Source organism: Colossoma macropomum, unplaced genomic scaffold (assembly GCF_904425465.1).
Source record: "Colossoma macropomum unplaced genomic scaffold, Colossoma_macropomum, whole genome shotgun sequence".
NCBI classification, from domain to species: domain Eukaryota; kingdom Metazoa; phylum Chordata; class Actinopteri; order Characiformes; family Serrasalmidae; genus Colossoma; species Colossoma macropomum.
Window position 1 is genome coordinate 10,092,734 of NW_023494786.1, and position 16,272 is coordinate 10,109,005.

A 16,272-nucleotide genomic window follows, 5' to 3' on the forward strand; every position below is an offset into this window, starting at 1 on the left:
TACACTTGAGTAATCAGATAATATAAAAACTCTGGGTATACATGAGTGAAGCAGATCGGATTTCTGCTTTGCAACCGGCCAATAAACTCACAAAAAAAGACGTGACGCAAACGTTACGTAAAACTCAAACTTCATGCCGTGGCTTTTGAAAAAAACATCGCTCCACTTGACCTGAAAAAATTAACATACATCATCTAGAAGATGAAGAATATTTAAATCCCTTAATTCGTCAAGCATACATTTGGTTTCAGAGTCACTTCAGAAGTGTTTTGCTGCGTCTCGTGGCAGCGCTGCTTGCTTCTTTCCGGTCTGTTTTCGCGCATGCGCAGACTGAGAAATCTAAATGAAATCCGAATAAGAGTATACATGCACTGAGAAATGTGATTACAGAGCTAAAATCCAGCTCTCTTCATCAGATTTCTAGATTGGAGTATAGTGTTTACATGACCATTTGAATAGTCAGATAACTGCAGAAATCCCATTATGATTGCGTTATTTAGTGCATGTAAACATACTCAGTGTGGTAGGCTGTGTATAGGTTGTTAGAACACCTTGTGCAGTAATGTTAAACTTGAAGGTTGCAGTGAAAACTGTTTTCGAAGCAGTCACGAAGAACATAGTGTGTAAAGCAGAAAACTAGTATTTTTGGAAAGTGGTTCATTTCATGATTACATTGAGTGTTTGAAGGTTTTGATTTTTGTGTTTTGAAGTTTTCATAAGTATGCTATACCCAGAAGTGTAATGGAACATATTTTGCTGTCAGGTCACATCAAATATATGGATCATTGAATTGAGTTAATTCAAAGTCAGAGTTCAAAACAAAATTTGGGACTTTTAACTGACATACATACAATTATAATATTTATTACAAATATCAATAGATTACATTAAAACATAGTTTTCTTAATTGCTGAAAATGTGTGATTTTCAGTACATGTTTGGTTTAAAACTGACTTGAATCTAATTGCTCACCATGTAGCCATGAGTGACAAGGACGCAGTGTAACTTTCTGCTCTAAAATGTGGAGGTGTGGCTAAAATAAGGCTCCGTCTATGGACTAAAACTCTGTTTTGGTAGTGTCACAAAAATGTTGGGCAGTATATTTTTTTGTTTTGTTTTTGTTTTTTTGCTTTTAAAACCAAGAGTCATGAGAAATCTAAATATTTCAACTTCACTTAAAAATAAAACAGAACGATCTTAAACATTGAAAAAATACAAAAATAAGTGTTATTTTTACAAGATATACTTTGCTGCAGTATAATCCTCCTCTTTTCTAGGAAGGCTTAACACTTGATGTTGGAGCATTGCTGTTAGAATTCAATAACATTCAGCAACAAGAAAGAAAATTAGTGAGGTCAGGCACTGATGTTGGATGATTAGTTTTGGACCACAAATGACATTCCACTCATCTCAAAGGTCTTGAATAGATCTCCATCACTCCAGAGAATGCAGTTCCCCAATGATGGGGGCTTTACACACCCATAGTTGATGTTTAGCAATGGACATGGTGACGTTAGGCTCATGTGCTGCTACTCCAGCACATATTGGCAGTGCTTTTATATGGAGACTAAACAAGCTGTATGTGCATAATTGATCTCCTGTGTCAGCAGTCGTTGCTCCTTGAAGTAGATGAATTCACTAATTTAAAGGGGTGCCTGGATACTTTTGGTAATGTAGTGTAGTGTAGCTTGCCAAGTCAGGCTGGTTGGACAAAGGTGAATGTTTTCTGTGGCTTTTAGGTAAAATGAGATCCATTTTACCATTTATAGGATTTAAGCTGTCGCATCATCAGCAGTATATCACTGATATTTACTAAGCTACATCGTGCTGTCATTTCTTCCAGAGAAATGTTGTGAAACAAACCAATAAGAAAATGACAAAATTGATGTTATAGGTGTTATGACAACTTGACACCAAGGTGGCCAAAAGCAGACTGTATGACAGGAATAAGTGTACTGGAATAAGCTTTTATGAATGTTTATGTAGGTTTATGTAGCACTAACATGTTTCCAAAAACATTTTGTCTTTGGAACATTTCAATACCATTTGTTTAAAAATGTGAATATTTGGACATCGAACATGGTTAAAAATGCTCCATTCGAAATTGAGAGCTTTTCATTTAAAACAAGTAGTTTTAAATTTGCCTGTCTCAAGTACCAGTTCTACATGTTAGAGAGAGTTTAGGAGTCAAATTTTCAACATAACCTCATCAGTGTAACAAATTTTACCATACCTATAAAAGATCAAAACTTTGCTTTTTGCAAGATGTGTACAACAAACCTGCTGTTTTGGGGATCATCAGTCAAAACTTTCGACACCACACACTATATTAGACAAGAAAATGGAAAGTATGACAAACCAGCAAGTGCAAAGCCTGCAGCTGGTTGCAAGCCAAGTTTTGCTGAACTGTCAACAGCAACACTTAAAGAAGAATCTGCTTTTGCTGCTTAGTAAACCACAGGCTTGTCAGCTCATGAGCCAAATTAGGCTCAGTTCTTTCTTTGTTTTTTGTTGAAGTAGACTAGAGTCTTCCAATTAAACACCCTATTAAATATCTATTCAAAAAAACAATAAATCTGTATCTGATTTTAATGAAATTGAATCGGTGGTAAGTAATGGCTCCTAAAAAGCCTGATCTGAGCATCCCATCCTCTGAGGTGCCAGTTTGATCACCCTGAACATTCACGATTTCATCTGATTTGATGTGTAGTATCAGGCGACTGCCCAGGTTGCATGTGCTGGATTGATACAGCAGTCACAGTACATCAAAAACAGCCCTGCCGGCAAGGAGGAACGATGACTTCCTTTGGCCTTGCGTAATCTGAGTGTAGAGAGATATTAGCTGTGAGATTTCATGCCCAGTGACTGATGCTTAATCTTAACCTTATCCGGATTTAAAATGTAGCGCAGTCTTATCTGGAAATATAAAGGGAGCAAAAAGCCCTAGTTATTTTCTCATAGTATGTTAAATATTTTAGTTCTGAGCATTATTTTAATGATCTTATGTATTGTTTAGTGTTAGGGATGTCAGCTGCTGTACATTTCAAATAGATTCCAGGGCAGTGCTAGCAGGGCCGCAGACACTACTTAAAGAGTTAACTCAAATGTGTGCAAATGCTGATTGATTTCCCCACTGTGCATGTTGTTGTTTTTGTTTTTATGCTAATCGGAGCACATGCTGGGCAAAAATCTGCCAACGACTTTGTTTGCGGCTTTTTTTGACGTCTCAGCGTGTGTTAACAGGGTGCCACTGATAGCATCTAGAACGTGAGACCCAGTGGCAGTGTCGTAAGGGCAGGAGGGAGAATGGCAGTGTGTTCTAGTTGCAGATAACAAGTGTGGATTGAGCCACACATTATGTGCAAATAGGACACGCTGAAAAAAATGCGTGCCATGCTGCTTTCCCCCCAGCCTCCGCATGCTGCTCTGGAAGAGGAGGAGAGACTCATCCGAGCGTGATTGGCTTTCATGTAGGAGAGCGACCAGACATGTTCAGCAGCGCGCTCTCCCTGTGTGCGCTACCTACCACTTATTTTCACTTAAGAGTCCGCTTTTAAGATTATAAACATTGAATCCCCACAATTACAGCTTCAAAGGCTTTTTATGGGTTAGGGCTGTCGTACTTACTCAGTAAAATCTCAATAAAAGAATGTAAATTAATCTTCTTGATGAACAATGATTAGTTTACAGTTTTCTTTTATTAATAAAGTCTGGGGCCATCACTGTCGATTTTCTGATTAAACAAGTAATCAGTAATTTGTTTTTTAAGATACCAACAGAATTATAGTACACTCATGTGAATTCCTGACAATTTTCATACTTGGATCCTTTTGATCACTGTTTTTAAAAGAATTGTTTTGCCATAGAACAGAACTGGCCTAATGATTTCTGTGAAATAAAAAGTGAATTCTTAGTTTATTTTGGTTTCATAGAATAATCGTGTTTGTTGTATTATTAAAACTCTCCAGGTTCTGCACTACTTTCTTATTTTATTTATTTATTTATTTGGGAAACAAAGTTAAAATCTTAAAACAGAAAATTGGCCAGTTTTTGTGGTGTCCAGGTACACACAGGCAGGCTAGCTCTCCCTTTGGTTAGGGCTTCAAGAGCGGAACAGAAAGCCTAACATGTTAGATTAACCATGAACACAGTTTCCTAATTGTGACAGTGGAATCAGCCAATCACGCTTGGATTCCTGATGGGTGGGACCAATTTTGTTAAAAAAAAAAGTCACTCCTGTCTTTCTAGAAGTTCTAGATACTTGACTGACTGAATAGAAGTTGTAGACATTTGTTTACAGTCATTTGTCAGAAATTAAAAAAACAGCTCTGCCTGGGTTCTTTACTAAAAGACTAACACTGAAAACTAAAACATACAAGTTAAAATATGTTAATATGACTGCTACAGGCTTAAATAATACATACCTTGTCTTTTATAAGCTTCAAATGTTCATGTTTAATCTAGAATTATTAAAAAATGTTCATGTAAATCATAGTTAGCTTAGCACTGACATACTACTAGAATCCCATAGAGGTGCTGGCAGAAATTAGGATTATTTTAGGGGTGGCCCAAGCTGAAGGCCTCACTCTTATAAATCATGGTTTGCCACTGTAACTAGTGATGAAAACACATAATAAAGAAAAAGCACAGGCATATGAAACAAACTGACTACAACAACTAACAGTGTTAAACATCATCATTTCCTAGTAATAAACGCAACACAAAACTCTGTTTGTTGTGGTTTCGCCAGCCTGCCTATTCCTTTGAAATCAAGAGATTCTCACTCATTTCTTTGGGTGGTGCGGCTGAGTGACTGAAAGTGAAAAAACACATAACAGGCTAGTTAACTGATTTAGCTGATTCATATATGCTATGAAATGTCCCTATAAATTGATACAAATAGATATCAAATACGAAAATAACTCAACAAGTCATCAATACTTATAAGATTTATGCCTACCGAAGTAGTTTCACTCTTGATCTTGATCATGAACATGAACTCTTCTATGTGTTCAGTAAACCAGCTAAAATAACTATGAAAACACATTTATAAAAAAATATTTTAAAAGATTTTTGTTTTTAACTTACTGCTACTTAGGTGAGAGGAAATCCTGTCAGACTCCTCATTCTCTGTATCTGATAAACATACTGCAAAAAAAAACAAAACAAATGTTTTAACTTAATTAGTTACTAGGCTGCCCTAAAATTCTGAGTTAACTGAACTGGTCCCTTTCACACCATTTTTTTAATTTTTTATTTTTTTTTTGGCAGTGTAGCATATCTGAACACTCTTTTTAGCGCTGTAAGTCAAAAGCAAGTGTGCTAATAGCTGCCCTGTTTTGAAGAATGTTCAGACTGCTGAATACAGCCTTATAATGATATACAGATGCCATGTTTATGTCCATGTCTTCAAATTGCGAACTAATCACTAAGCCTATTCATCATAGGTTTTATTCAATTTTTTTATCAAGTAATTTTGACAGCCCTATTGAATTCTTTCAGAGGTTATAGTCTTGATGTTATGCATGTTTTGTTAATTATTTCAATTCATCGTCAAAATATTCAGTACATTACTCTTATAATTACTACTATAATCAATAGTGTTGATTACAGTCTAGTGTGGATCCAAAAGAAGGTCATCTGATATGTTTTTCCGCTTGTTTTTCACTCTTTTTTCCTTTCACGCCAGACGCCCCCAAAATCCTAGGCTCAGTTGCGGTCTACACATGGGAGGGAAACCCGGCCAACATCAGCTGCGAGATCCTGGCGCACCCCAGTGAAGTGTCTATTGTGTGGCTGCGAGATGGACTCCAGCTGCCCAACGCCAACACCTCCAACATCAAAATCTATAACACTCCCTCCGCCAGCTACCTGGAGGTAAAAGCCCTCTCCCACTTCCGCTAGCCATTTCCTCAGTGCATAAACATTTAATTCTTACACAGATCAGGGAGTGCGTTGTGTTGCCCTGAGACTGTGTTTCAGGCTCTGTCGCTGATCAATAATTGAGCAGGGGAAGCACATGGTGAGGGGTAAACAGAGATGCTGCTAATGGAACAACAAGAGCAACAGCTGAGGAGGATCCCTAAGGTTAATGCATGCGCTCTCAATCCGCCGCAGGTTAACCCGGACTCCCAGAACGACTTTGGCAGCTACAACTGCACCGCCTCCAACGAGATTGGGACCGAGTCCAAAGAGTTCATCCTCATTCAGGCCGGTCCGTCTGCTCTCTGTGACTCGACCTTGACACATACTTCACTGACTTCTTCGCAAGTCTAAGTGTTTACAAACTGTTTCATCTTCTGTAATGCAGCTTGTGTTTTTGAATATAGGGGAACACTGGGTAGGTTGTCATAGCACTGTTACCTGGTACACCAGGAAGAGTTGTTTAGAAATATTGATACTGAAATGTTATTGGGGAAATGGTATAATTAAATGGTTAAGACATAAACAAAGTCATTGGGTTTGATGTGAAATATGCCATCTAGAGGAGCTTATCGACTCAGAGTTGTTCACAGTTGTGGTGACAGAAATATGTGAAGAGTTTAATGCCTTTCACAGCTACTTCACAGAAAGTTTTTATGTAAAATATTCACGAACACTCTGCCTAGTCATCTGAGACATTGTTTTACTATTATTATGAGATAAGATCCATTCCATAATCTACGTTCATGACAGAGAGATACATGCAGGGCATTATGAAGCCAAGTAGTCCCTAAAAGAAAACTTATTTTTTTAAGATTTACCACTTTTTCCATAGGTCTACAACAAAGTGACACAATGTAAAGCTTAATAAAGAGTTTTTTTGTGGTAATGAAAAAGAGAAATAGTAATTAAAAGTGCTTTTTGTTCTCTTCAATCTCCTGCTCTGGTCAGCACAGATGCGTTCAAGCAGTTTGAGTAGCACCAGATTAACAGTGAAATACACAAACACTGTCCTCTGTGACTGCATTCTAGACAACTCTTAACTTTTGAGTTTTTTAGCATTAACTAATTTAATGAAATTCTTAAATGGAGCTGGTTTGTTAGATATATCATAGGTTTATGGCTGTTTCTTCTCTACATATGTGCTAATTTCACCTCCTGCTGGAGCAACCTCAGTCTGCAGGACAGGAGCTCCAAAACCATGTCTGTATGCTTTACATATTAGAACAACAATGCGTTATCCATTGTTATAGCAGATGCACTCTGGAATTTAGCTGTAGATGCCTTTAGGAAACCATTAACATTTAATTTAATATTTAATATTATTTAACAAGATGTTTAAAAGTAATTTAGTTGTCTCTGTTCTCTTTCCCAACCTGGTGATTATCTCCTTTGAAGCACATCAGCATTATTACATTAATTCAAAAGCATAAATCAAACAGCAAATTATATATAAAAGAACCTTTCTTAAGCTTTTGAGTTTTATTTCTGGTTTTGGTGAAGAAGTTTCATTTTCATGATGCATCATGTAGGTTCACTGGTGGTTTTTGATAAAATGGCTATATTAGTGTTGTAGACATCATGACCCCTGGTTTCTATCAACACCACTGTAAAGAATTCTACGAGGCACCATTTCACATCAAACCACTCTGAATCACAGACAAGTGAATTATGCAGAAAGAAATGGAGTTGCCATTGAAGTCTTGTAATCTTCTAACCTTAGTTAAATCTGAAGGATTTTTATATTTTCAAGTAAAATTCAAAGTGACATTTTTATGTTATTTATGAGAAGGACATGAACGCACTTTTTGAAATCATCTTGGTGACTATAAAAAGGCCAGAGTAGTAGAGTATCAGTTTAGTTTGACATACTTTCCTCAAGTTTGAAGGTCATTAGCACACCCTTTAGCATAGTAGCCCTTCTGGGCTTGGTTGTCACACACATGACAGAAATGATAGTCACATGTCACCGACTCCACCATAGGAATATACAGAGTGTCAGGCCTCCTCATTTGAGGGTGAGATGAAATGCTCTTCTGTGGTTTGTGTGGAGCAGTAGCAGGCCCTGGGAGACGGGGATTCAGTGCCTTCATTATAAAAACTGGGCACAGCAAGACTGCACATTTGGCAGAACACTTTATATCTGCCACCACTCTGATTCCACTGATGACTTATCAGTGAAGAGCAATAAAGTGCTGGAAACTAGGCCCAGTTTAGGGCAGCTTTGGAGGACAGGGTTTTAACAGAGTTTCCTGAATTCAGTCTCTTGTTAACAGAAATATGAATTACAATAAATGGTCTTGAATCTAATAAATTGATAAATCTTGATTCCTGTTTGTGTGCAATGTTCTTTAACCCCTTTTCACCTGTTTTGGAGGTGCCTCAGTTCGGCCTTGAATTTTAATATTTTTTAATTAAAGAAATTTTTGAAATATTTTAGTTAAGTTTTAATTATATTTTGAAATATATTTAAAATGTTTTTTTTTAATATTTCATTTTGTGCTCTTTGATCAGCAATAAACTTTGGTGTGTTCATTCATTGTAGCTTCAATGGTAGGTATTATGATTGACATCCAACCCCACTATGGTAGTCATAAATGCACATCATCTATTGAAATTATCTAGTACCCTAATATCTCATCATGCCAGTGGAGTTACTATGTAATGCGTTCCCATTTTGCGCAGGACGCCCTGCCTTTTCATTACATCTAGATTTGGTTCATATCAGTCATTTGGTTTCTGAGATAAGAAAACCAGAGTGAAAAGTGTGACAACCAACCCCGTCTTCCCCTGTCACTGTTTGTGCTTGCATGCTTTCAGCAACCATTCTATCTATCATGGAGATTAATATGTCGCTCTCTAGTCAGTGAGGTCTAATCAAATCTACATCATTGTCCTTGGAAGAAGTAACTGCTTTATTGCTGCCTCGTTTTGATAGCTTGTGATGTTTTCTCCCCGGCCCCTAGATGTGCCCTCAGCACCTGTCATCACTCAGGTGGAGCCCTACTCCAGCACGGCTCAGCTGATATTCGATGAGCCTGAGGCTTCGGGAGGAGTTCCTGTGCTCAAGTACCGCGCCGAGTGGAGAGCTGTGGGCCGGAACAACTGGGTCCAGCGAGTCTACGAGGTCCGAGAAGGTACGCGCACCAGCCTAAGGAGGATGGTGGCATATTCTATGGTCTGTTTCACTTAAGTGGTGGAAGAATTTGTAGCCATTTTGGCAAGCCATGAACATGACTCTCTTTTAGGGGTGAATATGGTGAAGTAGTCAATGCCTTTGTGGGTGTGATCCTAGTTTAAGTGTTCAACTCTACACCTACACACTTGTGCAGGCTTTAAGGTTAGGACCATGCCACTAAAAGGGGTGAAATTCTAGAACATGCGCGGTACTGTGCAAAAGTCAGAGACCGTCATTCATTCCCTTAATTTCCGGTACATTTTCCAGTGTAGGAAAAAAACACAGAAAACTATATGTTTAACAGAAAATTGCACAGAAGCCTCAATAACTAAAAATAATAGCAAAGTTTTCAGTTTTCAATATGTCTGTCTGTTGCCTTTTATTACAGCTTCCATTCTTTTCAGGAGACTAGCTTTCAATTTAAAAGAAATCTGCAGGGATATTTTCCATACTTCAAAGTTCATTTGTAGAAGTTGGTTGCATTCTCTGCTTCTCATGATCAGAGTTATCCCAAACATATTCAGTGAGGTTGAGGACTGGACTCTGGGGTGGTTAGTCCATTCTTCTGACAACACCACATGTCTACTTCCTTTTCTCAGTAAGAGCTTCTTAACAGCTACACATCCTTTAAGAGTTGTCTTCTCACAGTGGAAGGATGGACAGAAACACCTTTGAGTTTTTCAGATCTGAAACGAGAGTGAGGCTTGATTTTCTCTAGTCAGTCTTTAAGTTCTGTTTATACGATAGTGACAGTTTTGGCGGTCTACCAGGTTTTGCTCAGTCATTAGGAATATCTTTTAATATTTATTTACTTCTGGTTTTAACGTTTTCTTTCTTTATGCTAGTGGATTGTCTTATGTTTAATCTTTGCAGAAATATCTCCTGAAAAATGAATAGCTTGTACTTACTGGTAGTTTTGACTGGAAATAAAATAAACAAAAGGTGGTCTCTGATTTTGGTACAGTAAACATTGGGATAGTTCTTTATAGGGCTTTCTTTGTACATTGTGTGTTCATTAATCTCATTAAAAAGCTATTACAGATTTAGATTCCTTGATGTTTTAAGGGTAGAGTTTCACTCAGGATCACCCACAGGTGTATAACGCCTCTTTTGCACAATGATTGAAAACAACAACATTAATTGTCACTGCAAACTGAAATGATATAAAATATTACTTAGCCTCGCAGGTCTCTTCAACTCATCTCCAGCCAGCCCCCCATAGAGAGCTCACTTAAATAGTCCATTTTCTCTTCCTAACCTGAGGACTTACAGCTGGGCCCCATCAGTGTGGGAGGTGCCACAAATAGGCTACTGAGCTGCTGATTACTCCGCCATTTGTTACAGACGAAAGCAGATAAAAATAAAATTTAGTAGACGTTTGTTCTGTTAATAACTATCGTTGGCTGCCAAGCTAGCAAGTAAGCCATACAATTTGCAGTGATTTACCTTCTGTCTGGAACATCTTCAGCACGTTCCGTATGCTTTCTCTGCAAAGAACGCTGGTGTATCAGAGATGTGCTGTTATGGCAGCCTAGCTGAGTTTCCCAGCATGTGCAGAGAGTGAGACTGTAGTCAGCTTTAACCTTGAATTGTCTAAACTTTTGACAATTTTTTGTTGCCATGTCTTGTTAGGACTGTCATTGTTATGCAGTTTTAAAGACTCCCAGAGTCTTTCTCAGAACAATTAGATTTGCTTTTGTTTGATAATTTTCCTCAAGAATGGGGCATGTCTTGTGCAGCAGCATGTTTTTCACGTTATTTCATGTACCATCATAATTTGCTAATTCCACATACTTTTTGAGCAAAGACCAAGTATATAAATTCCCTTTGATGAGGAATCAAACCCCAATCTCAGACACACAGGGTTATGCTGTCTGCTACACTTTTGAAACTAGCACCATTCTACTGTCCTAGATAACACTGTTGAACTCTTCTCAGTAAATACATTTAAATAGATAATTCTGTTTAATTTCAGAACTTTGCCTTCTATACAAGTGACACAGTATGATTTCATTAGTATATTAATTTAAATGGTGTGTTTTCTTTATCATGTTTTAGTATATTTGAATTATTCATTTAATAATTTAGTTGTCAATGAATATTTTTCAATGAATATATTTTAAAGGCTTGAAAGCAGTCACAATCACCGGCCTTAAACCAGAAACGCAGTACGAAGCCAAGATGTCTGCTATCAATGGCAAGGGAGAGGGAGAGAGCAGCTCTACAGTTGCCTTCAAGACGGAGCCTGTTCGTGAGTAGTGCTTTTTTCTGCCTTCTATTAAGAACACACTGTTCCATTAATACTGTAAAATGCAGTCGGGCAGTGTGAGGCCACTAGCTGCTGTGCAGTCTCAATGATACCGTCTGTGCTTTAGGTGTGGAGAAGCGCCAGCCTTAATGATGTGATATGAGGGGTCAAATGTGCCTTCAGCTCTGAGCAGCTCTTGCAGTTTTCAGTACATGACATTTTTGCTTATTTGAATGTTCTCTGTTGCTAAGAAATGTAAATGACAGATACTCAGCTCACGGCACATTGCGATATCTGCATTCAACATTAGGGCTAAATGAATTCACAGATGAATAATGCATGTATGTTCGTGTAAGACAGTTCTATTTTTTAGTTTGCAGCTGTGCACGATTTGCCACTCAAGTTTCTCACATTTTTGGTGATGACCAAACCACAGTGAAAAGATCATGGCGTCCTGTTCCTGACAGATCAGCCTGTGATATTGATGTGATTTTGCTGCTAATCTCAGCCGATGCAAGAAGGCCCTACACAGTCAGAGCAATTTGGCCTGATTGCTCCCTCTGGTGGCTACATGTGTGGCTTCTGGCTCAGAGCACCGGTAAAAGCCAAAGCCCACTCATGCAGCTGCCCTTACATAATAATACAGCAAGCTGTTCACATGATGTTCTTTTAAAGGGGAATTTTATCGATTTTTATTTATAATTTACTGCATAATTCAGTCATTGAAATGTAAACAGTCATTCACAGTGGTTTGATGCGTAAAGCGCTGTTCTAGAGTCAGAATTGTTCATAGCGGTGGTGATAGGAACCAGAAATCTGAAGCCTTAAAGGCCTCTAAAAGCTATACCACAAAGTTATTAGCCTAGTACATGGAAACTTTCCCACAATTTTGGATGCTTGAAACCAACATTAACCTAAATTTGCACTTAAAACCCAACTGCAAACGTTGCATATGTCTCAACTTGCTAACAAGAAGCAAGTTAGCAAGTTTCATGAAACAAACAATCAAAATGGCAATGGCAAAAGAGACAATTTATTGGGTGAAGGTTTATTGGGTGATTGAAAAGAAGACCCTCCTCCACACCCACAGACTACCTCAAGGTTGGTAGTTTTATTTTCTCAGTTACTTGAGCCATGATGGCAAACCTTTGCATAGTACATTTTTGTTCATCAAGGTACAAACAAGGTAGGTTTAAATATATAAAGGTAGGTTAAAAATATATAAATAATTGAAAAAGCTTATGGTACAATGATGTTTTCTAACTAAAGGTACTGAAGATGTACCCTCTTGATGGTTCAGTACTTTTTTCTGAGAGTATAGCTGAGTGTGTTCTGTGCTCATGATTTACATATATATATATATATATATATATATATATATATATATATATATATATATATATATGTAAAAAAAAGGAGCGTCACTGACAACTGGGAAAAAATATATATATACAGATGATAAAAAGGCTGTAAATATGTGAATTACACCTCGTGGATGATTTTATAGCAAGAACAACAGTCTATCAAAAAATACAAGCCTTTTTTGGGTTAACTACGGGAGTAATTGAATGAAACTTTGTTTTTTGAATTTTTGAGGTTTTGCTTCATGTAACAATCAAGAAATGTTGTAAGCAACTCACAACATGCAACTTGTTGCGTGGATGTTTCATCATATAAAGCCAGTCTTACATTAAATGGTTATGAATACACTGCCTAATGCATGAGATATAGTTTTACTACTAATTTGTAATAGTTCTGAGAGAGAGTTTGGAAGCTAAAATGTCATTTTTAAATATGCGCCTGGCGGAAAGATACACTATTTTGCAGGCCGTGCAAAATATTACTAAAAGAAAAACATCACCAACATTGTAAAGAAAATCTCAGTCAGTAAGTTTCTCTATGATGACCACTCTGACTGACTTTACATCTCAACCACTGAATTATGTAGAAATTAAATAAAAGATCTGTGGAAATAATAAAGCCGTCACTGATGGGCTGGTTCTGTACATACCTGACCAAAGGTAAGCTCTTAGATCATATTAGAGATCCTGCTCATCTTACTGAAGGGCAGATGTCTGGTGTGCTGTGCTGAAGCCTGCGACCAGGTTAGGTGAAGTGTGGGAGGCACAGACATGATCCATCTTGCTGTCCGATGGACATTAATAAAACTTTTCAATTTTCATACCTTCCATTGTGTTTTGATCATCAATTTTATTTGTTTTTCATCCACGTTGTCCACCCCCTCATTGGATCATTCAGGTTATTCTTACTCAAGTAAGTGCATCATACACTGTAAGCCTGAAGCTAAGCTCTGTTGTTTGTGTTATTGTATTTAAATCTAATTCTACACATTTATAGTCTGTCCTACTCTGTGATTCCAAGATAAAGTTTGGTCAGTTTTAAGTAGATTAGACAGAACAAATTGCTTCTAAACTAACTGAGTTTATGAAACATTTCTTGTTTATGCTCTCTAGATGGCATTTTTCATTTTTTCACTGAGGAAACAGGTTTGTTTGGTGATTATATATGTTACATATTACATATTGATTGTATGCCTCTGAAAAACAACGATGAATACAAACATTTATGGATTAATATAATGCAAAATTTGAGACCTTTCTTTTTTAAATCAATGACTGAACCCTAACGTAGTATGATAGTTGCATATATACGCTGTGTGGGTAAGTTTACAGGGAGTCGTTAATTTGCTCACTTAATTAGAACAGTGTATTGGTGTGAAGTATTCAAAGCTCAACGCCTTTAAATACTTCTCCGGCAGTTCGGATTCCTCCTGTGACGTGCTAATCACATGCTATGTGCTGAAAGTCATGCATGTGTCTTCTTTGTGCTATTGTATTATGTGAATACTTTGGAGTTTCCTCTGTTTTTGGCATTGACCTCATATAAACGTTATTCAGATTACCCACTTAGTATAAATCTCTAGCATTTTGCACTCTGTTTAATAGGGGTGTAAAAACACATAAATCTCCAGCAATACCCCAGCCATCCACGGCCGGGAGTCTAAGAGAGCAATATTGGCCTCACTCTCTGGGTGGGTAGGATGATGGTCCCTTTATGCCCCATCGTGATCCTAGCCAATGCAGGTGTCTGTTAACTAAGCTAACAGAATTGGCAGTTAGCGTTCTCCTCCAAGTGTGTTTAGCTGTCCATTGCATTAGCAGAAGTTTCTTGCACTGTAAAAGATGTGTTAATGGTGTTGACAGAGCATAAGAGCATAAGATTTTCGTTCTGTTAACTTATGATTACAAGTAACTTTTAGAAGTTAAAACACTTTTTTTTAAACAGTGTGCACTTTAAAGTTATACAACTTTTTACTTAAAAGCAAGTGACCTTGTCAACTTAATCCGTCAGTTGAACTTCTAATAAAGTTAATAGAGGAATTATTCGTGTTTCAAATTTGTTATCTTGATCACTTAACCAACACTTCTGTCGTGTTGAGATAAGAAGGTGAAAATCCAAAAATAAAAAAATAAAATAAAATTTATCAGAAGATTAGTGGCAATGCAGCTACATGCATTTTGGAATGTTAGAATGGACATTATAATTAATTACACTAATATAAAATTATAAATGCATTATTTATTTGGTGAAAATAACATTACATGTTACAGTATGTATTGAATTAAATTGAATTAAATCATTAAATTTAATTAAATTGTGAGGTCAGATATTTTACACCCCTACTTTTTAATAATACTGGTCAAAGCCTACAGAAGCAGACTTATTTTTCAGAGTTGTGCTTCTTTCAGAGGAAATTCTGCTCATTCTTTCTGCTTTCAGTGTTCTGATCGACAGACTGTTAAGAACGTCTTGTTTTGTAGTTTGTGTCTTTGTGTCAACTGACACTAACTCCTCAACTTATGTTTCTTATCCATGTTTTTCCATGTTCACATCGTCTCTGTTGTTTTTGGATTTTCCATGTGACTTCTTCCAATTTCCTTTCCACCAATCATGTTCGTGCGTACGGTGTGCCTTTTGTCATGTGGCTTGCATGGTGCTGGTGATGTCGTCCACTCTGATGAACAGAAGGTAAACACTTGACTCTCACTCTACAGCTCATATGTAGGATTAGTGAAGCCTCGCGGCTGGATCATTGCATTCTCCCTTAGCCATCACATCATTCCCCATTGCCTCCACACGTCTGGAATAAAAACTCTTCAGTCAAGTCATGAAAATTTATCTAGCCCACATTTTCGACAGACGCTTCCCTTGAGCAACCACTGTGTTCTGACTGCTTAGAATATTATCTGAGGAGAATATAGAGTCAGAAAAAAAAAAAAAAGTTTTAAGCGGTGTCCTTCCAACCATAAAAACTACTTCAAAAGCTCTGGAGCTGAAAAACAATTCCCCAGAGGTAGTGCCGGGTAGATGACTCAAGAACATCATCTCTCCCTTTTATGCCCGCTATAAACATTTTGACAAGCAGGAGTTTGAGGGATGTTCCATATTGATGTCTTTTCCTCCTGTACTGCTTTGTATATGCAGTCAGAGTGGAAATAAGAAAGCCCATCATTAGGTCTTTTTGATAAATCCAGTGGTTGACCTCAATGGTTCACTCACTTTCCATTTCCACATTCACACTCTTCCATATGATTTTACAAATGTGCTTTGGGTGTATAATTCTGTGTTGAAATGTATGCGGTGAGTTAATAACAATTACCAGTTTTTTTTTCTCATTTCTCTGCAATGTTTTTGTCTTTTTAAAAGTTATTATTTTTCTAAATCATACATACGTTTTCTAAAGTGGAGAGAAAAGCAAATTAAAATATGGTTTGCTGAAATTGCACCATGTCTTCATTAGGTTATTATGACTTTCATTAACGCTAAGAGGTAGAGTTAAATATAATTCCAAAATAACATGATTAATGTAATGGTTACCTAAAAAAATTAATTTGCATTACAA

The 16,272-nt window shown here is 37.2% G+C and overlaps 1 protein-coding gene across 6 annotated transcripts in view; it reads left to right on the plus strand.

Annotated features, from left to right (window-relative positions):
• ncam1b (neural cell adhesion molecule 1b) overlaps positions 1-16,272 on the plus strand; it is a 101,458-nt gene that overhangs the window by 66,421 nt on the left and 18,765 nt on the right. For 3 of the 6 annotated variants that reach the window (XM_036560543.1, XM_036560554.1, XM_036560566.1), the window contains 5 exons: positions 5,690-5,877; positions 6,118-6,214; positions 8,889-9,059; positions 11,226-11,351; positions 14,814-14,816. In XM_036560543.1, the coding sequence (XP_036416436.1) occupies positions 5,690-5,877; positions 6,118-6,214; positions 8,889-9,059; positions 11,226-11,351; positions 14,814-14,816 (585 nt within the window). The remainder of the gene's footprint in view (positions 1-5,689; positions 5,878-6,117; positions 6,215-8,888; positions 9,060-11,225; positions 11,352-14,813; positions 14,817-16,272) is intronic. The other 3 variants (XM_036560547.1, XM_036560562.1, XM_036560575.1) reach the window with 1 other exon arrangement.